The 25389-nt window shown below is 43.4% G+C and overlaps 1 protein-coding gene across 1 annotated transcript in view; it reads right to left on the bottom strand.

The window, feature by feature from the left end:
* Window positions 1-1259: 1259 nt before the first annotated feature.
* The window catches only part of GABRA5 (gamma-aminobutyric acid type A receptor subunit alpha5), a 344050-nt gene continuing 319920 nt past the window's right edge, over window positions 1260-25389 (bottom strand). Inside the window, exons 9-10 of the mRNA XM_077482775.1 lie at window positions 24542-24753; window positions 1260-4544 (exon numbers count right to left, since the gene is read on the bottom strand). Of these exons, the coding sequence (XP_077338901.1) occupies window positions 4215-4544; window positions 24542-24753 (542 nt within the window). The 3' untranslated portion in view covers window positions 1260-4214. The remainder of the gene's footprint in view (window positions 4545-24541; window positions 24754-25389) is intronic.

Raw genomic sequence — 25389 nt, 5'->3', positions numbered from 1 at the left:
ATGGTGTCAAGTGTGTGTGCCGGTAACTACAGTGAGTAGTACAAAGACAAGTTTGTCTTGGCTACAGTCAAGCATGGGGGCGAGAGTGTCATGGTCTGGGGAGCCACAGTTCATTGAGGGAACCATGAATGACAACATGTACTGAGACATACTGAAGCAGAGCATGATCCCCTCCCTTTGGAGACTGGGCGACAGGGCAGTATTCCAACATAACAACCCCAAACACACCTCCAAGATGACCACTGCCTTGCTAAAGAAGCTGAGGGTAAATGTGATGGATTTGCCAAGCATGTCTCTAGACCTAAACCCTATTGAGCATCTGTGGGGCATCCTCAAATGGAAGGTGGAGGAGCGTAAGATCTCTAACATCCACCAGCTCCGTGATGTCATCATGGAGGAGTGGAAGAGGACTCCAGTGGCAACCTGTGAAGCTCTGGTGAACTCCATGCCCAAGAGGGTTAAGGCAGTGCTGGAAAATAATGATGGCCACACAAAATATTGACAATTTGGGCCCAATTTGGACATTTTCACTTAGGAGTGTACCCACGTTTGTTGGCAGCGGTTTAGACATTAATGGCTGTGTGATGAGTTATTTTGAAGGGATAGCAAATTTACACTGTTATACAAGCTGTACACTCACTACTTTATATTGTAGCAAAGTGTAATTTCTTCAGTGTTGTCACATGGAAAGATATAATAAAATATTTGCATAAATGTGAGGGGGTTATTTACGAAAGGCAAATCCAGTTTGCACTACAAGTGCACTGCAAGTACACTTGGAAGTGCAGTCGCTGTAGATCTGAGGGGAAGATCTGAAATGAGGGGAAGCTCTGCTGATTTTATCATACAATCATGTGCAAGCTAAAATTTAGTTTTTTTATTTTTCTTACATGTCCCCTTCAGATCTACAGTGACTGCACTTCAAATTGCACTTTCAGTGCACTTTCAAGTGCGCTTGTAGTGCACAGTGGATTTGCCTTTCATAAATAACCCCCACTGTATATATATATATATATATATATATATATATATATATATATATATATATATATATATATATATATATATATATATATATATATATATATAATTTTTTAATTTATTTTTTTAATACTGTGTGAATGAGAACACAAACATAAAGTGGGGTTTTCTCAAATGTAACTGCAAAAGTGGAAATTCACTTCAAACCTCCAAATTCTGACAATATAGACGAGTATGTCTAAATGAGCTAAATAACAGAGATCGAACTGACTGAAAAATTCTTCAGCATAGTTGGATTTATTTTTTTCATTTTAACAGCCTGAGACCACAAAAGGGCAACCAACTCTGTGCTGGTTTTTAATAGAAAAAATATAAACATGATGATTTTTTTTTTTGAGTCAGCAGAAATATATATTGGTTACACTGTGTAATTTCAATCTATTTTAGAAAGGAAAGATATTGGCTATTTTTCTTGTTAAGGGAAAGCATTTGTATACCTTTGGAGTTAGTAGTTAAAGCTGAACTCATGGCAAATAAATAAGTACACAGTTGAAACTGTTTAACCTCTTGCCAACCACGTATACATATACGTGGCAGCAGATAGGGTGGGTATTTAAACTGTGTATTTAACTGTTTCCATAAAAGCATTAATATTCAAAAAATGTACTATCTACAGCTTTACAGCCTTGAGCTAATGAACCTGTTCTAATGATGAGCATTTGTTTATGCAAGTAAATAATTGCTGTTGCATTATCTGTAAATAAGTTATTGTTAGTGACAACCTATGTTTATACACAATAAATGAGCATACCTGAAGGCTTCTGTATACATACTATAAGAAACTATACTTTTGCAGCAAAAAACATTGTAATAACTACAATTTTTAGAAGGCAGTAGAAAGAGATTGAAATCATAGTTGTAAAATCGCTTTAAAGATATTTTGCATTGATGGAGCACATAAGTATATTTCTAGATCTAACCTGCATCAATATGTGCATGCAATAGTTTGCTGGCTACTTAGAGTCTATTGTTGCTCACACTAAGATACATAAAAGATCTTACAAGATACAATAAATTGCTGGCATAACCAATTATATAACAATCCTATTAAGCAGATGTAGCAGATATTCATAGAGCTTTTGATTTACTATAATCAAATAGGCTGTTCACTTTACAAGATAATTTTTACTTTGCAAGGGAATTGTCCCTTAGCTCAGTAAATGAGGTGAAGTGCGTCTAACGTCTACCATGCAATCACGTGCAAGAAAAACTGCTCTCTGAGACAGTCAGACACACTGTGCAATCAACAAAATAAACAAAATTCAGCCACGCTAATAGTAACATTCCAGTAAGAGTCCACTCAGCTTCTGGTGATGGCCCACGTGGTGAACATATACGTTTTCTGACACTTTTCATCACACAACGGTGCACGCAACCTCTGATTGGGACTGTTGTTTTCATCTCTACATATTTAAAACGGACGTACATTATTTTTTGGCCCAAAAAAGTTTTTCACTTTATTGATGTGTTTTGTAGCACCCTATTTGCTTTTAGTAAATCAATCCCATCATGACGCATTTAAGGCCTGCGTTGACAGGTTTGGGTTTGTGTCGATGTCGTCAGCTTGACATCAATTTAGGACATTTCTGAGATCATTCAGAATTCATTGAAAGGTGCATTTGATCTTCACTTGACCCCCTTGAGCAAAAATTTGCTGATACAGGTTTGATAAGTTTGCTCCTTCATTAAACTTGGTTATTAAAAACATTGAGGCCGCGTACACACGGGCGGACTGTCCGCCCAACTAGGTTCGTCAAACAGTTTGACAAACAGTCCGTTCAAAATTAGCATGAACGGACTTGACCACACACGACGAACGAACAGTCTGCTGAAAACTTGGGGCTGTTGGGGCTCAATGTTTTTTTTTTTTTTTTTTTTGCAGGCTTCTGCTAAAAGTAAGGCCTTTACAAATCATTGAAATTATTCAGGCTTTAGGAACAATCAAACCATCAGAAAATCCTGTTTTAACCCAACATATTCAGTGCATCCTGGGTGTATTCCACAAATAGTGCAAGGAAAGGTAAGGGCTCACTGGCTTATTTTAGAATCACTAAACCAAAATGGAAAATTTTACAACAAATCAAAAACTACTAGCATTCAGAACTGCAAGGCCTTATTTAGATTTGCGTTTGAGGGGCGGCAACAAATGTGTAGTTGAGCCATGTTTCTGTCCCCCCCTTAAGCTGCAATAGGCAGCGGACGGGGAAACAGGGATGTTTGCATAATGATGCATCATGACCTGGGCATGTAAACATCCCTGTCCACTGCCTATTGCATCTTAAGGGGGAGGTTAGCTTTGCGCCTGTTGCAAAGCCTGCTGAAAGATACCCATCCATGTCAATAAGAAAGAGCCACAAACGTTTGCGGGCATTTGTTAGGGGAAAAAAGTTAAAACATGCAGGGAAGAGGCATCACATTACTTCCTCACTACCTGTCAGTAGTCTCTGGAGTGTAATCCAAACACAGATCAGGCTTCAGAGAGAAGTGAGATTTAGACACATAACTAAATCTACCATTAACGTACCCAAACAAACAGGATACGTTTTATATTTATATACCAGCACATCCAATTTTATGTTAGCTGCCGCATTATGACAAAAAATAAAAAATAAAGGATAGGGATAATATTGCTTCCCACTGTGCCTACTTCATTTTAAATATCTTCTGTTTAAAAATTTGACTGGTTGCTCTGGGTTATTGCATTTTTTTTAAGATATCCCTTAACCTATTTTGGCTTCCCGATTTATATTTTTAAGCTCAATTATAGTGCTAAAAGGGCCAATGCAGTCTACTACATCTTAATCATCAGTTTTAAGAAAATATTGCAATCAAATAAAATAAATATAACAACCTCTTCCTTTATTCTAACATGCACCATAAATAGGTTGAATTTGGCTAGATTCTTTCTGTAACACAGGCCCCTTTTTTTTCCTCAAGCTTTTATATGTCATCCCAAATGTATTTATTATTCAAAATGAAATGTTATTTTAAAAGCTTTTTGGTGTTTTAGTAAGCTTCTCTTGCAAATATGAGGTAAAATAAAAACATAAATGTAGCTAGCAACTATTGAAGCAAAAAGTAAATGAAATGCTCCACACATAGAGTAAAAATAAACAAATGTCCAAGCCAAACTGTACAATTTTCATTGGTATAGTCCATTGCAAGGATATGGCTTAGATATGTATTGGCAACACTGGGGAGGATTTGGACGCCGCAGCGCCCTTGATCACAGGTTCCCTGTTCAAATATGTAGCCCAGTAAACCAAGTTGAAAGTTCCAAACATGACTGGAAAGACTATCCGAGACATCTTGTCAATCTTGCTGACACTGTTGTAAGTCTTTTTAGTTTCAGGACACTTTTCTTCCACAGCTTTAATGTGTAAGGGAGCAGCGTTTGAGATGACTGATGAAGACAGGTCTTTTGAAATGTTTGGTGTGTAAGTAATTCTTCCTCCACCATATGTGTTGATGGGCTTTCGTCCAAGAGATTCTTGCTCTTTTTTCTGTGAGGTAAATGGAAATATAAAAATCTTAAATAAAGTTGAACTTGGTTTCTGGTTTTACAGACAAACTCAGCAGTACGTTGCACAACAGAAAAACAGTGAAGCCCGTCTTAGAGATCTTAGAGATCTCTTCCATCTCACCTTCCCACTCCCTTTGACCTAATCAGCGATTGTTAAAAAATGAAATATCTTAAGAACTTTTTTTATATTTCTCTTAACTCATAAATTCTGGGAGTGACGTATGGTAGATCCAGTGCTGAAGTCTGTGCCCCAACACTACATTCTTGTGAATTCTGAGAGGACCCTGCTGTTAGATAGCCAATAAAAAGTGTCAGTGTCAACCAGGCAGTAATGTGGACACCTAAAGAATGTTTTAGCTTAGTTCTTCTTTTTAACTAACTCAGTGATTAGTTGGGGGAGAGAGGCAAAAGTTGACCGATGGGGATATTCCTGAAGTCCAGTTTTAACCCCTTTGTGCCAGCACCACCCAGCTCTTTAAGGGGTTTAGGATGTCAGAAGTGGGGTTTATGGTCATGTGACCTCCGTGATTGGCTGTCATAGCGGTCACATGATCGGAAAGCTCCAGATTGCAAAGCTCCAGATCCCAAGCAGCGATTGTCAGCTTTCCGTTAGCCACCAGTAACTGCCGGGAGCGCTCAGGGCGCGCGCTCTCAACACAGCTGTATAACACCAATTCACACAAATATGGGGCCACTCAGTGCCAAGGCCCACCTGCCAAGAGGCCGCATTTTTGCATGTGGCCAGCATCAGTGGGTTAAATTCAGGGTATGAAAAATACTAATTATTCATAGTCTTATTTTTCATGCAAATAATTACAAGTATCTTTGGCAAAGTCTGCAGCTGTATACAGGCTGAGAGCAGAGGTCTGTGTGAAAGCAGGGATCTCTCTGTAGAAGTCTGACATTAACCCTTTAGTCAGAACTATAACTAGGCAATCAGTAAAGCTCATGTTCCTTACTGGTTGCCTAGCTTTAATTCAGCAGAGGGTTTGTTAGACCAGCGTAGAGAGACTATTTCTTCCACACAGAGAGCATTGGTCCTTCTCTGAAGTAAGCCACATACAGTGGTGTGAAAAAGTGTTTGCCCCCTTCCTCATTTCCTGTTCCTTTGCATGTTTATCACACTTACGTGTTTCGGAACATCAAACCAATTTAAACAATAGTCAAGGACAACACAAGTAAACACAAAATGCAACAAAAAAAGTGATTGCCCTCTAAACCTAATAACTGGTTGGGCCACCCTTAGCAGCAACAACTGCAACCAAGCGTTTGCGATAACGTGCAATGAGGCTTTTACAGCGTCCTGGAGGAATTTTGGCCCACCCATCTTTGCAGAATTGTCCTAATTCAGTTACATTAGAGGGTTTTCGAGCATGAACGGCCTTTTTAAGCTCATACCACAACATCTCAATAGGATTCAGGTCAGGACTTTGGCTAGGCCACTCCAAAGTCTTCATTTTGTTTTTCTTCAGCCATTCGGTGGTGGACTTGCTGGTGTGTTTAGGATCATTGTCCTGCTGCAGAACCCAAGTTTGTTTCAGCTTGAGTACACGAACAGATGGTCGGACATTCTCCTTCAGGATCTCTTGGTAGACAGCAGAATTCATAGTTCCTTTTATCACGGCAAGTCTTCCAGGTCCTGAAGCAGCAAAACAGCCCCAGACCATCACACTACCACCACCATATTTTACTGTTGGTATAATGTTCTTTTTATGAAATGCAGTGTTCCTTCTACGCCAGATATACTTGGACACACACCTTCCAAAGAGTTCCACTTTTGTCTCATCGGTCCACAGAATGTTGTCCCAAATGTCTTGGGGATCATCAAGATGTGTTGTGGAGAAATTGAGACGAGCTTTGATGTTCTTTTTGCTCAGCAGTGGTTTTCTCCTTGGAACTCTGCCATGCAGGCCATTTTTGCCCAGTCTTTTCCTGATGGTGGAGGCATGAACGCTGACCTTAACTGAGGCAAGTGAGGCCTGCAGTTCCTTGGACGTTGTTGTGGAGTCTTTTGTGACCTCTTGGATGAGTCGTCGCTGCGCTCTTGGGGTAATTTTGGGCGGCCGGCCACTCCTGGGAAGGTTCACCACTGTTCCATGTCTTCGCCATTTGTGGATAATGGCTCTCACTGTGGTTCGCTGGATTCCCAAAGCTTTGGAAATGGCTTTATAACCCTTTCCAGACTGATAGATCTCAATTACTTTCTTTCTCAATTGTTCCTGAATTTCTTTGGGTCTCGGCATGATGTGCAGCTTTTAAGGATCTTCTGGTGGACCTTACTGTGTCAAGCAGCTCCTATTTAAGTGATGCCTTGATTGTGAACAGGTGTGGCAATAATCAGGCCTGGGTGTGGCTAGAGAAATTGAACTCAGGTGTGGACAACCACAGTTATAGTATGTTTTAACAAGGGGGGCAATCACTTTTTTCACACAGGGCCATGATGGTTTGGATTTTTTTTCACCTTTAATAATAAACACCTTCATTTACAAATTGCATTTTGTGTTTACTTGTGTTGTCCTTGACTATTGTTTAAATTGGTTTGATGTTCCGAAACACTTACCGTATATACTCGAGTATAGGCCGACCCGAATATAAGCCGAGGCCCCCAATTTACCCCCCAAAAAACTGGCAAACTTATTGACTCGTGTATAAGCCGAGGGTAAGACATGCCTGTCCATCCCTGTGTGTGTGTCCGTCCATCCCTGTGTGTCCGTCCATCCCTGTGTGTCCGTCCATCCATCCCTGTGTGTGTGTGTGTCCATCCATCCATCCATCCCTGTGTGTGTGTGTCTCCATCCATCCATCCATCCATCCCTGTGTGTGTGTGTCTCCATCCATCCATCCATCCCTGTGTGTGTGTGTATCCATCCGTGTGTGTGTGTGTGTGTGTGTGTGTGTGTGTGTGTGTGTGTGTGTGTGTGTGTGTGTGTGTGTGTGTCCAGCCTACCTGTGTCCCGAGCCTTTGTCCCGAGCCTCCGTCCCGTGCCTTGCCTCCTTGCCTCCGTGCCTCGCCGCCGTGCCTTGCCTCCGTCCCGTCCCGTCCCGTCCCGTGCCGTGCCTTGCCTTGCCTCCGTCCCGTGCCCTCTTCGTCGGCGCCTCGGCGGCCATTGTAAAATTCAAAAGCTGCGCCGCCGCCTTCGCCTGTGATAGGCGGAACACTGAATTTCCCAGCAGCCTGTGTTCCGCCTATCACGTACATCGTATCATCCTCGTCCGTAGTACGAGGATGATACGATGTCCGTGATAGGCGGAACACAGGCTGCTGGGAAATTCAGTGTTCCGCCTATCACAGGCGAAGGCGGAGCCGGAGGCGCGGCTTTTGAATGATAGAATGGCCGCTGTCTGTCTGCTCGACACGCTGATCGAGCGGGCAGACAGCGATGACTCGAGTATAAGCCGAGGGGGGCACTTTCAGCCTCAAAAAAGAGGCTGAAAATCTCGGCTTATACTCGAGTATATACGGTAAGTGTGACAAACATGCAAAGGAACAGGAAATGAGGAAGGGGGCAAACACTTTTTCACACCACTGTATGCTTGAGCATATTTGCAATTAAAGCAGAAAGACTTTGCCAGATAAGATTATTCAGTACCCTAAGTTTTAAGATGTATTTTTCTAAAACAAAATTAAGAACTTAGGCTTTAATGGGATTCTTCACAAAGCTGTAAATTCCTTTCTTTTTATTTGTTGTCCACCAATTTAGGTGCAAGGCTTTTCACAGCAACAATTGTCATGGAGAACTGACAACACGCACCCCTTCCTTGCTGTTTTTTGACTAGCTTAGTAGCCTATGCATGTTTAAGACTCCTTCAGACACCAGTTTTCTTACCCGGAACTTTTTGTAGGTTTCCTTTTTGAAAGGTGGAGGAAGTGTCAATGGTCAATGGACTCACAGTCCACTGAGAAATACAACTGCCATGGTGGTAGACGGAGCTTGCAGTTTCTTCATTAATGGCCTGCTGTGAATCAATTTGGCGGCTGTATGGACAGAGCCACATACAACCACACCACTTTTGAATGTGATACTAGGCGCAGTGGAGAGGGGGGGGGGCATTGGAGCATGCTACATGTTACTTACTCCAAAAGTAAACTTATCCTTTAAATTCATAAGAATAAAACAAAAAAATTTAAATAATTCTAGGTCTGTTCCCTTGACAAGCAGAGCAGAGCTGTGTAGTAAAGCTGTGTACATAGCAGGATTGGATGGGCAGAAATGAAAATCTTTTGGCAGGTAAAACAACTTCAATACATATTATTATCTTTGTATTTAGATGTTTTCCTGGAGCTCAGGTTTAGGTACTTCTTGAAACATTGCCTGGAGTTCACTCTGAATTTATAAATATAGCAATATGGCAAAAATTATTCTTACAGCCCATAATGGCAGCCTTGTATTTCCATCAAAGGTTTCCTTTAAGAAACTACACAAAGCTAAAAAAAATTAACAAAACTAGTGTTACACGGATAATTAAACCTCTTCACCATTGAGAGATTTAACTACTTGTTGACAATCATCTTATTGGCAGCACATTGTTTCCAGGGTGCTGCAAATGTGGTAGCCAAGAGATAAAATCTCTCAAAGAGATTTAATTGCCCATGCACCCCTAGTCTAAATCTACAACTGGGTGACATTATTCTTAGCACTTTTTTCAATCTATTCTTATGCAATGCCAACAACATATAGTATTAAGTTTACGTAAAACATAACATTTTACTATTTATCATAAAAACTAGTACTGCTTTCGCTCTCCATAATATAAGGACAGGATAGTGTTTTGTGGTCCACAGAGAGAACTGGAAACACTGTAACTGATAAGAATGCAGCATACAGAAGGATCAAAAGATTTTTTGCACTTGAACAGATATAACAAAATACTTTAAATTGTATATTTAACCACTGGGTCTTCATCTTCATCTGTGTCTGGAGTTGGTCTTCATCTGTGAGGCCACACATATGCATGCAAAAGTAGGTAGATCAGGGTTTGACCTAAGTCAGTGCCAGGGTTAGATCTAAGTCAGTGTCAAGGTTAGGGTTAGAGTTCACAATCAGGGAATGTAGTTTTTTCTTTTAGTTAGTATTATTGTCTGTTAGTGTCAAAGTACACCATTGTTTCTGGACCCTACTATGGGTACGAACAACAAATAACATATACATATTGTACATAGTATCGCTGTGATTGTCAGGAACAGGAGAATACATGTTTGTTTTTTCTGTAGTGGTAGGTTATGCTAATAGCAAGAGATAGAAATGTGAAAAGAGAAAAAAAAAAAATATATATATATATATATATATATATATATATATTTATATATGTATATATATACATATTTTTTTGTTTTTTGTTTTTTTGTTTTTTGTTTTTTTTTGTTTTACTATTTTGGCCCAATTCTTCTTTGATAATAACACACGTCAAAATTGTGATCAGGCATTCAGAATTAGTTTGACACGCTATTATAAAGGAGTTAAATGTGAATGGTAAAAAAAAAGAAACAAAAAATGAACAACAAAATAATAACTGGTTTATGTGTGTTTCAACTGTTAATTTAGCTGATTGTATGAAGTTCATCTTTAATTGGTGTACCGACAGACAATTAGAGGACCCTAACAGTCCATTATATTCGAAAAACTAAATGTAGGGTTGTCATGGCCTGCTACCTTTGCATCTTTCCCATGATAACGTATTGTTGTGAGCATGCCTTTGGTACAGTGGTCTCATCAAATAATCAGATCTGATTGTTTTGAGGACCACAAATAGAAAACTATTCTTGGAGAATCATCCACTGAGGACAATTTTCTCTTTTCACATCTTGCTGCCTAAATATCATATGTTGTTAGTGAAAAAAAACTTTCCTCAGCAGCTTAACATACTAATCATCTCACTATTATAAGGACAAAGTTTAAATTCACCACATGGCATTTTTATATTTAAAACAAACTGTAGCAAACTGACCCTTAATGTAAAGTGCAATAACAATTCATATCACACAGCTTAAACTAGTGATGCATCTCCAGACATTTCAGACTAGCTTTAAGCAATATGACCCTTGCTGTGATGTACAATAACTGTTTAACAACAGGATACCCTAGATATTTATGTTCTATTTCTTTGATATTTATAGATTCCCTGTTTTGTTTTTTTTCGTATAACACATGTTCTATTGATCTTTTCTGCTTGTTTTTCCCAGCCAGGGAGAGGTGTGATTTGAATATTAATAATTATTATTTAATTATAATTTAAAGAGTGTTTTTAACCTCTAACTCCATCAAAGTAACACTGAGAAAGAATGTTATAAAAGTTTTATTAGTAGAAGCAAAAAAAATAAAAAATGGCAGCAATGCACTCCTAATCAATGAAGACAAATAAGTCAGTTTTTATTTTATCTTGAAAAAAACCTCTTTAGGGTCTGTGTGCATAGGCTTATGTTTGAGTCAAAACCGTTTCTCTACCCATAAAAGTCAGTGGGAATGCCAAAACTTCTTGAAGAAGGTTGATGCAGTTTAGAAGGAGGTCAAATGCATCTGTCAACACACTGAATAATCTCAGAAGTGTCTCAATCTGATCTCAAATGCAATGCGGAATGTACCTGAAAGCAAGCTGCGTTTGCTCAGTGAAACATGCCTTATATGAGCCACATTCTTATTAAGTACCCAACCGTGGGACAACTGATTATTTATTTTTTTCAAATTAATTTCAAATGTTTTGTGTAATATAAACCACAGCAGGATCACTCAAGAATATCGCAAGGAATAAAAATGTTATGGCTCTATCCCATACTGTTTTGTTTTTTTCTAAGTAATCCAATTTGTTGGAAGTAAATTAAGTAAAAAAAAGGAGAAAAAGATAAAAGAAGGACTTATATACTTGTGTACATTTTTCAATCTTATATATGAACAGAAAAAATATTGCCAGATCTGGAGGAATTAAACCTCACCAATATTTTAGAAAGGGATGTCTAAATTTTTTGCATTATAGCGTACCTCTATCTTTTTTTGTTTTGTTTTGTCTTGTTGTTGGATAGAGTTATTGCTGTCTGTGTCTCTGTTGGGTAGGGTACCTCTGTATTTGCCCTGGTGACCATTGCTCAAAAAACAGAAAATGATAGAATATCCAACATTTTTAACCATTCCAGAGGACTGGTACTCTTAAACTTTGAGATTGATACTATGCCTCCTACGTTTAGACATGCAAGTACACATGTTCTGAGGAAATACTACACCGTGCTATAAATATGATCTCATCAAAAATATAAAAATATGTAAAAAGTAATAGGATCAATATAAGAAACAGCAGCTAAAATCAGAACAAATTGTAAAATAAATGAATTGAAAAGTGCTGTGCTATGTAATATGCACTATACACCCAATAATGGTATACCAAATGTATGTATAACATAGAAACACAAAAATATTGACCATTGGTGAAGTGGCAATAAATAATAAATAAAAAAATATATAAAAAATATAAGGGCGTGGATTCCCCCTGAAGTAGATACGAATTCCCTGTATCGAATACGCATTGGGGAGGGGACAGGACGGCATGAGGAGCAGTCTACCTGCCATAGGAAGAAATGCACATCACCCCCATACCTTTCCAGTATCTAATCTTATTGGTTATTGCTGGCAACAGAGTGGTGCACAAGACGCACTTTATAAATGTGAGTACCCTGTATTAGGGTTTGTTTCCTTGTGTTCATTAAATTGTTTAAACCTACTACACTATAATGGTATGAGGTTAGTTACGTAAACAAACATTAATACCTCTTAGATTGATACATTCTGGAGTAGTCCCCCTTCTTTTGTAGTCTATGTGGCTAATATGTTTGAATGTCTAAACTAGCACCGTTTTTTAGACCCGGGCACTGTGGGAACCTGGGGGGATGTGTTAGGACTGAGAGCGGGGGAAGGGGCAGGTAAATAAATAATTTACCGACCCCTTCCTTTTATGAATGGACACAGTGAGCAATTTGTACAGATCACTCCTTTGTCCATTGATAACTGAGCATAGTAAACTGCGTCTACTCTGCTTCAGTTTATGAATAAACAGGAGCCTTGGTGTCCTGTTCATTCATCTTTAGTGCAGCTGAGGTTACAGAGAAAGGAATTGAAGAATCTGTGTCCTCAATTCCATTCTCTGTTTCAACGGTGAGATGTTAAGATGTTTAGACTCCTGATATTGCACCAAAGCCCCCCAACAGTGTTGAAAAAAAATATGTAAAAAAATATTAAAAAATTTAAAGGCTCATTCACAGGGGTTCTCTGGCCATCTGTCAGGTAGGCTGTACGGGGCCCCGTGATTTCTAACAGCAGCCCTGCTGATGCGGTCCATGATGAAATTGAGTTTGACACCCCTGCACTAGATCATCAATTCTCTCCACCAATAGAGCATGGTGCTTGGACATTTCTGTCAATTTGTTTTTAGTATATTCAATTCCCCTTCCAGAACCATGACCCTGGATTCCATTTCCTACAGTTTTTGTTCTTGAACAAGTATATCTTGATGTAGGACCCAGATACCTTTAGTAATGACATCTACTGCATCTTGTATACTGGGTATTAAGCATTTCAAATAGGTTGAGACAATCTGACATGGTTAGCATCCCCCTCCACATCTGAAGAAGCTGAGCTCTGATCATCACTTTTGACAAGTCATCTTGGCAGCATTTTTGTGTCATGATTTGGTGAGATATTTCTCCATCTGAGTCAAGGACCTATACTATTGGGATAAATGTGCTATGTGCTGCATAGAACAGTGGTAGTATGTTGTAATATCCCTCTGAGGAAACAGAGGCTACTCTTTACAGCTGCTGCGTTATCGGGTGCTGGAACTGGATGTTCTTTTTTTTCATCAGAAGCCTTGCTAAACAAAGCAGTTTAGTCTAAAATAAAAGTCCTTTTGAAAATTAAAAAGAAAAAAAAACAATACAATCCCCAAATAAATTAAAAAATGAAAGATATGTCTAAAGCTAAAAGGGACTGCTGATTTTAAATCAACCACAAAATAAAATTAAATACAAAAAAGTGCAGTTTTGTAACTGACCCTAATTTCTCCCTATGCAGTTTGTCAGCTTTCTGTATCCCTTCCCTACAGCAGCTTCCAATACACTAATACCCTGGTTGCTCTGTACCCCCTTCCCCATTTCTACAGTGAGGCCTGCTGCCTAACTGTTCAAAGTCATGCATTGCATTTCATTTTTTTTAATTCTCCCTGGTGAATCTGTACAAACATTTCACAGAACCGCAACTCTCAAACCCAAAAGATTTGCCTCAAACGCATTGAATTGCTGAAAACGAATCTCATTCCTACACATTATTTGCAATCATCAATAAATCTTTATATACGATCAGCTTAAAACCTGTATATAACTTTAGCAAAGTATGTCACTGCACATTTGCCTACGGCAAGGAGCTCAGATAAAAAAAAAAAAATAAGAAACTAAATATGACTTTTACAGATAAATAAAGATCTACGGGAAATGGTCTGCTATGTTGGTCCTTCAGGAAAACAAAATGTCTATGTATGATTATATCATACGAAATAACAGCTAACCCTGTCTCATGACAAGTAATGTAACTCTGTGGATATTAAAGCTATTAAAGAACAAAACATAAAGGCAAGGGAAAGCAAGGGTTTAAGGTCAGATTTCAAGCTGAGGTTTAAATGTGACCTTTAGAGCACCCTGAATAGTGATGGCCGAACGGTTCGCCCGGCGGTCGTTTCGCGGCGAATTTCCGACTTTCGCCGTCCGCGGGTTCGAACGCCTTTTTCCGTCGTTCGCCCCGGCGGACTTACGTGTTTAATGTATACAAGAACTTTAACCTTTCGTGACACGTTTATCATGTGTTACAGGACAACCAATTGAGACATGACAGCTCATGGACACTTGGACATTCCCCCTAACCTATAAATACACCCGATCCGGTGGCCATTTTACATTCTTTCTTCTGTCACTGTAGGGAAAGGATCCTGTGTGGAGTAGGGACAGAGAAAACGCTAGCTATTTGGTACACAAAAGTTCTTTTCAGGACTGGTATAGGTGTTAGGTCAGCAGCCTGAGTTTCTTTTGTCAGTTTAGATAAAGGGACAGAGCGCTGTATGCTGCTATTTTAGGGACAGCTCAGCCAGATTAGTCTTTCTTCATCATCATCATCATCATCATCATTAGCTGTTACTATCAGGTCCACAAAAGAGCTGTTCCAGCTAATCGTTCCAGCCTACTCTTTTTTGCCAATTTGTATAGGGACAGGCAGGAAGCAGTGTGTCAGGCAGTGAGGATAATTTTAAAGACTTGCTGTTACTATTAGTTCCACAAAGGTTCTTTTCAGGACTGGTATCAGTGGTACGGTAATAGGCTTGTACACGTATAATATTCTTTCTTCCAAATATAGAAAGAATATTATACTTGACTGCTGCCCTTCTGCTGCAGTCTGCTAATCATTCACAACTCACTTGTTCCACAAAGCTCTTTATCAGGACTGGTAACTTGGTCTGTCTAGGGTGCTACGGTACATAGGCTTGGGTGCGGTACAGTCTGCTGTTCTGTAAGGACCGCTATCGGTCCACAATACATAGGGTTGCCGTGCACTACTGCTGACCGCTGCCCTATACTGCAGCAGTCCTTCATTGGTATAGGGACTGACGTACAGTCTGCTAATCACTAACACACAACCTGCTTGGTCCACAAAAGTTCTTATAAGGACTGGTAACTTGGTATAGGGTGCTACGGTACATAGGCCTGAGTGCGTTACAGTCTGCTGTTCTGTAAGGACCGCTATCGGTCCACAATACATAGGGTTGCCGTGCACTACTGCTGACCGCTGCCCTATACTGCAGCAGTCCTTCAGCGGTATAGGGACTGACGCACAGTCTGCTAAACACTAACACACAACCTGCTTGGTCCACAAAAGTTTTTATAAGGACTGGTAACTTGGTATAGGGTGCTACGGTACATAGGCCTGAGTGCAGTACAGTCTGCTGTTCTGTAAGGACCGCTATCGGTCCACAATACATAGGGTTGCCGTGCACTACTGCTGACCGCTGCCCTATACTGCAGCAGTCCTTCATTGGTATAGGGACTGACGTACAGTCTGCTAATCACTAACACACAACCTGCTTGGTCCACAAAAGTTCTTATAAGGACTGGTAACTTGGTATAGGGTGCTACGGTACATAGGCCTGAGTGCGTTACAGTCTGCTGTTCTGTAAGGACCGCTATCGGTCCACAATACATAGGGTTGACGTGCACCACTGCTGACCGCTGCCCTATACTGCAGCAGTCCTTCAGCGGTATAGGGACTGACGTACAGTCTGCTAAACACTAATACACAACCTGCTTGGTCCACAAAAGTTCTTATAAGGACTGGTAACTTGGTATAGGGTGCTACGGTACATAGGCTTGAGTGCGGTACAGTCTGCTGTTCTGTAAGGACCGCTATCGGTCCACAATAGATAGGGTTGACGTGCACCACTGCTGACCGCTGCCCTATACTGCAGCAGTCCTTCAGCGGTATAGGGACTGACGCACAGTCTGCTAAACACTAACACACAACCTGCTTGGTCCACAAAAGTTTTTATAAGGACTGGTAACTTGGTATAGGGTGCTACGGTACATAGGCCTGAGTGCGTTACAGTCTGCTGTTCTGTAAGGACCGCTATCGGTCCACAATACATAGGGTTGCCGTGCACTACTGCTGACCGCTGCCCTATACTGCAGCAGTCCTTCATTGGTATAGGGACTGACGTACAGTCTGCTAATCACTAACACACAACCTGCTTGGTCCACAAAAGTTCTTATAAGGACTGGTAACTTGGTATAGGGTGCTACGGTACATAGGCCTGAGTGCGTTACAGTCTGCTGTTCTGTAAGGACCGCTATCGGTCCACAATACATAGGGTTGCCGTGCACTACTGCTGACCGCTGCCCTATACTGCAGCAGTCCTTCAGCGGTATAGGGACTGACGCACAGTCTGCTAAACACTAACACACAACCTGCTTGGTCCACAAAAGTTCTTATAAGGACTGGTAACTTGGTATAGGGTGCTACGGTACATAGGCCTGAGTGCAGTACAGTCTGCTGTTCTGTAAGGACCGCTATCGGTCCACAATACATAGGGTTGCCGTGCACTACTGCTGACCGCTGCCCTATACTGCAGCAGTCCTTCATTGGTATAGGGACTGACGTACAGTCTGCTAATCACTAACACACAACCTGCTTGTTCCACAAAAGTTCTTATAAGGACTGGTAACTTGGTATAGGGTGCTACGGTACATAGGCTTGAGTGCGGTACAGTCTGCTGTTCTGTAAGGACCGCTATCGGTCCACAATAGATAGGGTTGACGTGCACCACTGCTGACCGCTGCCCTATACTGCAGCAGTCCTTCAGCGGTATAGGGACTGACGTACAGTCTGCTAAACACTAATACACAACCTGCTTGGTCCACAAAAGTTCTTATAAGGACTGGTAACTTGGTATAGGGTGCTACGGTACATAGGCTTGAGTGCGGTACAGTCTGCTGTTCTGTAAGGACCGCTATCGGTCCACAATAGATAGGGTTGACGTGCACCACTGCTGACCGCTGCCCTATACTGCAGCAGTCCTTCAGCGGTATAGGGACTGACGTACAGTCTGCTAAACACTAATACACAACCTGCTTGGTCCACAAAAGTTCTTATAAGGACTGGTAACTTGGTATAGGGTGCTACGGTACATAGGCTTGAGTGCGGTACAGTCTGCTGTTCTGTAAGGACCGCTATAGGTCCACAATAGATAGGGTTGACGTGCACCACTGCTGACCGCTCACCTATACTGCAGCAGTCCTTCAGCGGTATAGGGACTAAGAGTTTTGTCACAGGGTCATTTAAAAAATGACATGCAGAGGAAGAGGCAGGCCCTTCCGCAGGGGTGGTAGGGGTAGGGCAGGAGCAACAGGCTTGAGCCAAAGTGGGAAGTTGCAGAAGGTGCGTTCAATTACTTTAAAGGATGCACCAGACTTGGTTGAGTGGCTCGCTCAGCCTTACTCTTCTGCACCCTCCTCATCCTCTCGATCTGCACCCTCTTCTTCACTCTCTGCTATGTGCACCCCCAAAGACACTACCACCAACAACACGACCACCACCACCACCACCACATACCTTCCGCTTGAGTCACTGGAATTATTTTCCGATCCATATCAAGAGGACATTTCTGATGCGCAGCCACTCTTGGTATTGGATCAGGAAGAGGAGGTAGCAACAAGCGCTACTCAGCAGTCTGACGCCAGTACCCAGATCAGCCCAAGGAGGAGGTTGGTCCCCGGTGTTGCTGCCTACTCTACTTATAGCGGTGGGGAAGGTGACGTTGATGATGACGTGTCTAGTGATGTCACGTGGGTGCCCACAAGAGAGGAAGAGGAGGGGAGTTCAGAGGGAGATATGGACCAGCAGATAGGGAGGAGAAGCAGCAATGACTTACATTGCACAGCAGGGACAAAGCAGACTGCAAATGTATCAGGAGCGAGTCATCGACCATGTACGGTCACATCTGGCGCTCCCAGGACACCGGCACATGGCTCCGCAGTGTGGGCTTTTTTTAACGTGTCCGCTGCTGACAATAGCGTTGCCATCTGCAATCTTTGCAGTCAACGCGTTAGTCGCGGTAAGCCCAATACTCACCTAGGGACGACCGCCTTAAGAAGGCACATGAGCAGCCATCACCGAGCCCAGTGGGAGCAACGGAACACACAAAGCCACACTGCAGGCTCTCACCGTCCAGCCTCGTCTTCTACTTCTCCTTCTCCTCTCTCCTCACAATTGTCCTCCACTCCACCTTCCATCACGCCAAGCTCACATTTTTCTGCAAAAAGGCAGGCTTCCGTGGGCCTAATGTTTGAGCGTAAAAAAATGATGACGCCGGATAACCCTCTTGCCCAACGGTTGGCGGCTGGCTTGTCAGAACTCATAGCCCGCCAACTACTGCCATATAAACTGGTGGACTCGGAGGCCTTTCGCAAATTTGTGGCCATTGGAACACCACAATGGAAGGTCCCAGGAAGGAAGTATTTCTCAGAGAAGGGCATCCCAGAGCTATATGGCCATGTTCAGCGGCAAGTGAATGTATCTCTGGCACACAGTGTCGGTGCCAAGATACATCTGACCACAGACACGTGGTCTAGCAAACACGGGCAGGGAAGGTATATCAGTTTTACTGCCCACTGGGTGAACCTTCTGACGGCCGTCAAGCATGTAACCCGTGGCACCCGTGTAGATTTGGTTTTACCGCCACGGATTGCATGCAGGCCTGACTCTTCTTCTCCTCCTCCTACTCCATCCTCCTCCCTCTCCTCCTCAGCTGCCTCCTCCTTTTCCGCTGCTAGCGTCTCTTCCACTGCACCGCCCAAGCTCCCCAGAACCTATTCCACATGCCAGGTGAGACGTTGCCATGCCGTGCTGCGTCTGTTGTGCCTGGAAGCAAAGAGCCACACTGGCCCGGCACTCCTTTCAGCTTTGCGTTCACAGGCAGATGAGTGGCTAACACCGCTCAATTTGACAGTTGGTAAAGTGGTGTGTGACAACGGTGCCAATCTGCTTAGCGCATTGAAACAGGGCAAAATCACGCACGTGCCGTGCATGGCACACGTCTTAAACTTGGTCGTGCAGCGATTCCTTGTCAAATACCCTGGGGTCCAGGACATCTTGCGGCAGGCAAGGAAAATCTCGGCCCATTTCAGAAGATCTTACACGGCCATGGCTCGCCTTGCTGACATTCAGCGGCGACACCATCTGCCGGTCAGACGTCTTATTTGCGATTGCCCGACGCGATGGAACTCAACCTTCTATATGCTTGATAGGCTGCTCCAGCAGAAACGTGCAGTTAACGTCTACCTGTATGAACTCTGCGAAAGAAACGGTTCTGGGGAGCTGGGTTTTTTTTCACCGCGCCAGTGGCTGCTCATGCGCGACACATGCAGACTTCTGCGGCCATTTGAGGAGATCACCAAACTGGTCAGTCGCAGCCATGGCGCCATCAGTGACATGGTACCTTATGCCTTCTTTCTGGAGCGTGCATTGCGTCGTGTCATTGATCAGGCTGTGGAGGAGCAGGAGCGGGAAGATGAGGAAGTCGCAATGCTGGATGAATTCCCAGGGGGGGCTACTCTATCTGAGACAAGTCAACAACAGGAGTCTGATGAGGAGTCAGAGGAGGATGGTGCCGGGGCGGATGAGCAGGAGCAAGAAGAGCATGCTTTAAACCTTTCTGGGATCCCTGTTGTGCGAGGATGGGGAGAGGAGAATGAAGAGGACGACATTATCCTGGATGATGAGCAGGAGCCAGGCCACCACACCGCTTCCACTTTAGTGCAAATGGGGGCCTTCATGCTCCAGTGTTTTAATAGGGACCCCCGTATAAAAAGCATGAGGGTCAAGGACCAGTACTGGGTGGCAACGTACTTAGACCCCCGGTACAAACACAAAATGGCGGAAATGTTACCGCCGTCGCAGAGGGCTGTCAGAATGCAGCACTTCCAGGCCTTGCTTCGAGAAATGCTGCATTCTGCTTTTGCGTGCGCTGGCAGAGGAGCAATTCCCACTCCCAGAGAAGGATTTGCGGGTACCAATCCAACAGCGCCTGCAAGAAGAGGCCGGTTTGAAGATGTGTTGGTGACTTCGGATATGAGGTCATTCTTTCAGCCGACCCATCGACAGGTGTCATCCGGATCCAGCATCAGGGAACGCCTAGACCGTCAGGTGTCCGACTACATTGGGTTAACGGCCGATGTGGACGCTCTGAGGAGTGATGAACCCCTAGACTACTGGGTGGGCAGGCTTGACCTCTGGCCAGAGCTTGCCCAATTTGCAATCGAACTGTTGGCTTGCCCCTCATCCAGTGTCCTGTCCGAAAGGACGTTCAGCGCAGCAGGGGGGATTGTGACCGATAAGCGTACTCGCCTAGCTCACCACAGTGTTAACTACCTCACATTTCTAAAAATGAATGAGGCATGGATCTCGGAGGAATTCAACACATGTGATCAGTAGACCATGTATATGTCTATAAACAATTTTTGGAATCAAGCACACAGACCTTCTTAATTCATTTGGCTCACTTCCCTGACCCAAAAAAGCACACCGTACTATATGCCCCTACCCTCCTCTTTGAAGAGGTTGAGCGGTGTCATATTTCTACTGGGGCTGCTTATTATGAGGGGTTCCCACCATCCCTGTGCTGTGCTGACTTCCTCCTGGGTGTTCTTATTATGAGGGGCTCCCACCATCCCTGTGCTGTGCTGACTTCCTCCTGGGGGTTCTTATTATGAGGGGATCACACCATCCCTGTGCTGTGCTGACTTCCTCCTGGGGCTGCTTACGGTGCTGCTGTCAGCGCTGTATGTCACGGAGCTGCTGTCAGCGCTGTATGTCACGGAGCTGCTGTCAGCGCTGTATGTCACGGAGCTGCTGTCAGCGCTGTATGTCACGGAGCTGCTGTCAGCGCTGTATGTCACGGAGCTGCTGTCAGCGCTGTATGTCACGGAGCTGCTGTCAGCGCTGTATGTCACGGAGCTGCTGTCAGCGCTGTATGTCACGGAGCTGCTGTCAGCGCTGTATGTCACGGAGCTGCTGTCAGCGCTGTATGTCACGGTGCTGCTGTCAGCGCTGTATGTCACGGAGCTGCTGTCAGCGCTGTATGTCACGGAGCTGCTGTCAGTGCTGTATGTCACGGAGCTGCTGTCAGCGCTGTATGTCACGGAGCTGCTGTCAGCGCTGTATGTCACGGAGCTGCTGTCAGCGCTGTATGTCACGGTGCTGCTGTCAGCGCTGTATGTCACGGAGCTGCTGTCAGCGCTGTATGTCACGGAGCTGCTGTCAGCGCTGTATGTCACGGAGCTGCTGTCAGCGCTGTATGTCACGGAGCTGCTGTCAGCGCTGTATGTCACGGAGCTGCTGTCAGCGCTGTATGTCACGGAGCTGCTGTCAGCGCTGTATGTCACGGAGCTGCTGTCAGCGCTGTATGTCACGGAGCTGCTGTCAGCGCTGTATGTCACGGAGCTGCTGTCAGCGCTGTATGTCACGGAGCTGCTGTCAGCGCTGTATGTCACGGAGCTGCTGTCAGCGCTGTATGTCACGGAGCTGCTGTCAGCGCTGTATGTCACGGTGCTGCTGTCAGCGCTGTATGTCACGGAGCTGCTGTCAGCGCTGTATGTCACGGAGCTGCTGTCAGTGCTGTATGTCACGGAGCTGCTGTCAGCGCTGTATGTCACGGAGCTGCTGTCAGCGCTGTATGTCACGGTGCTGCTGTCAGCGCTGTATGTCACGGAGCTGCTGTCAGCGCTGTATGTCACGGAGCTGCTGTCAGCGCTGTATGTCACGGAGCTGCTGTCAGCGCTGTATGTCACGGAGCTGCTGTCAGCGCTGTATGTCACGGAGCTGCTGTCAGCGCTGTATGTCACGGTGCTGATGTCAGTGCTCTGTATTACGGTGCTGCTGTCAGTGCTCTGTATCTCCTGCACCCTCTTGTTTGCCTACCCTGGTCCCTGACCTTCCCTCTCCTCCATTGCCTTCATTAGCTCCATAGTCCTGAATTGTCAGAACAATTTCCCAAATAAAAAAAAAATGCTTGTAGTTATCGATCCCAAATTCACCTCATACATGTATTATGCTATTGTCCAGGTGGTGGGACTACGTGCTACCCCCTAATAATTACCCCGTGGCCGCAAATTCGACCTAAAGGTTTGCGAAATTCGCCTCCCATTGAAGTCAATGGAGCCCGCGGCGAACGGTCGTTTTCGCGAACGTTTGTGTCCGTTCGCGTTTCGCGTTCGCGAAACGTCCCGTCGGAAGTTCGTCCATCACTAACCCTGAATGCCCTGCAGAGCGCAGCTATAGAAAGATTTGACCTGTTGACAGAATGACATTTTTGACAATGGGAAGTTATGAGATATGTACAAATATTGTGCTCTAAGAATGTCCTCTTATAATATTGTAAAGTGTCCCCTATATAAAGTTCTCTATTTGTGAAATATTTTTTGTTTTTTCTTTATTTCTTCATAGTATTTGGTCACATTTATTTCCCTTTTTTTTAACAATTTCCTGTTTTGCTGTGCTATTTGGCCCAATTCACAGAAGCGAGATAAGGGAACCTATAAACAGGATTAAGTATGGTATTGGAGGATGAGAACCATTGACATTTTTCCAGGTGGGCTGCAATCTTTGCTGCTAACCCCACCACCTCCTGCATTGGTGGTCGGTGACAGTGCTGGTAACCCTTACTCCACATTGGTGGACAAAAGGTATTTAACTCCACTCTGTGTTCGCTTACCAGATTGCACAACTCTGAATTGCTCTTTCCCTGATAACATTGGGCTGTGATTATACTTCTGCTGTTGAGCAGAGATTACCTTACCTGAAAGTACTAGCTTCATGTCAGTGCTGGGTGTGGGAACACAGATAGCACCTCAGTACCTGGCACCCCCTGCAATTCTGAAAAGTGCCTGATTGATGGTGAACCACACAATAGAAGTTAACATGCTGTGTGTTGCACACCAGGGGTACAGCTAGTAGAAGTTAATCACATTTATCTGGACTCGATCTGTAATATTTAAGACATTTCTTTAGTTCTAATGAGTGCCAGGAGCATAGCCTGAAGTTTAGATTCATACAGGTAACACAGTCACCTTAATTCAATCACCATGGAATTTTCCAAGGCAGATTTTGATCATATAAAAACCTTTGGCCATGTGAATCAAAGAACTAACATATATGCATACTTCCTAACAGGGATGTACTATGAGCAGGGTGGTTCAATAGCTTTCATGCCTCCCATCCTGTTCTTGGACAGTTAAAATCTGCCTTAACAAATTCCATAGTAATTGGATTAGGACCTCATAGGAAACACATGGGAATCCTTGTATGCAAAGTCATCTGAGTACTCTTGCCCGTGGCCATGTAGCTGGTGTGTGTGCGTGACTTTAAACAAATGCACGTGTGTATGCATGAGTGTGCATTGGTGCCAAGCAGGCTATTTAAACTGCACTGTGTCAGTATGTTAGTGTCATTTGGTCTTATCCACTCTTGAGCATTTGTGCATCTGTTCCTGTGTCCGATCCTCTGCTGTTGACCTTAGCTGAACCTGACTCTGCCTGAACACTGCCCGTACCGACTCCTGACTTGCCTTTGGAATATTCCTATGCCTGCTCCTGTGGATTGTCTGCCTTGCTGTCTCTGACCTTGGCTTGGCTCCTGACTATCCTGCTGCCTGCTGTCTGTGTCTTTATCTGCTGAAATGTTGCCAACATGGACTGCCTGACCTTGCCTTGGCCTGCATACCTGCATTTGCATTACTTGCATTTGGCCTGCATACCTGCATTTGCAAGCAATGACCTGTGCCTGTTCCAGCCTGGTCCATCTGAGTGCCCTTATCCAGCCTCCCCTGCACATCACAATGCACATCTGAACCTGCTGGCAGATAACTTTACAGGCACTCATGTCACTCTGTGCTCTGGCAATTTCACGTTACATTACCAGGGCCCCTGAGCCAGAGCTGTAAGAGAGGCTTATCTCTGCACCTCAGACTCAATCTCCAGGTACGTTACAGGATAACTGTGTTACCTGTGGGACTCTAAATGCTAGGACATAATCTTAGCACTCATTAAAACTAATAATGTGTCTTGGATAAGATGCAAATATTCAATAATATAGATCAAGTCAAGTTAAATGTGACTACTACTAGTTGTAGTCCATCAACTAATTCTTTACAACCACATGCATGATTGCTGCATATACATCCAGTACAGCCTTAATCAACTTCTTAGAAGCCTTATTTTTACCTTCCTTGTCTATCCACAGGTTTGGATCACAGTGCTAACTTGCAATGTTGGAAACCAAGGTCAGAATTTAGGAACACACACATTATGTTTTTCTTCATTGTAACACAATTATAGGCCAAAAAAAAAAAAACATTAAACGTGAACTGAGCAACATACAGGATAGCACACTTTGTTGTAATCTGTACCTTTATCTTTGCTGCTTCAAGTGCCTTTTTTCCATCCCAGGCCCAACTTCTCTTGGTAAAGTAGTTCACTGTTGCAAATTCAATGAGTGCAGAAAACACAAAGGCATAACATACAGCTATAAACCAGTCCATTGCTGTAGCATAGGCAACTTTTGGCAATGAGTTCCGTGCACTGATACTTAGAGTCGTCATAGTTAGCACTGTTGTGACACCTGTGAATAAAAAAGACACATTGGACTGATAAAACATCTGTATATTATGCACTTGTATTAAATCAAAAGCCACAAAAAACATATTTTTTTATAGAGAATTTAGAAATGACAGTTTCTATATGTCCTAAATTTGTTAAAATGTTCCCTTTTCATTAAAATCATGTTGTCCTATGTCTTCTCGAATCCCTATACCAGGGATATGCAATTAGCGGACCTCCAGCTGTTGCAGAACTACAAATCCCATGGGGCATAGCAAGACTCTGACAGCCACGAGCATGACACCCAAAGGCAGAGGCATGATGGGACTTTTTGCAACAGCTGGAGGTCCGCTAATTGCAGATGCCTGCCCTATACAATGAAACAGCAGTGGAGTAAAAAAAGCTATGAACATGATCTATGTAGCTGTAAGCATTATGGAAATGTCATCCTCAAACAGTGAAGAGGTCCAACACACCCTCTACTGAGTCAGATCTATAGCTGTACAATTTGTAAATCTCATACTCCTTGCTGACTGAAAAGCTCTGGCTCTGAATCAGCGGGGGATGTGTTGGACCTCTGTAGAGAGACCACTGCTTCCACACAGAGAGCAAGGACTCTACTCTACAGCATGCTAGCAGGACACAGGCTTTTCTACTT

This window comes from Lithobates pipiens, unplaced genomic scaffold (genome assembly GCF_037356315.1).
Source record: "Lithobates pipiens isolate NorthernLeopardFrog02 unplaced genomic scaffold, aLitPip1_a1.2 Scaffold_16, whole genome shotgun sequence".
NCBI classification, from domain to species: Eukaryota; Metazoa; Chordata; class Amphibia; order Anura; family Ranidae; genus Lithobates; species Lithobates pipiens.
This window is presented reverse-complemented; position numbering and strand designations above follow the sequence as displayed.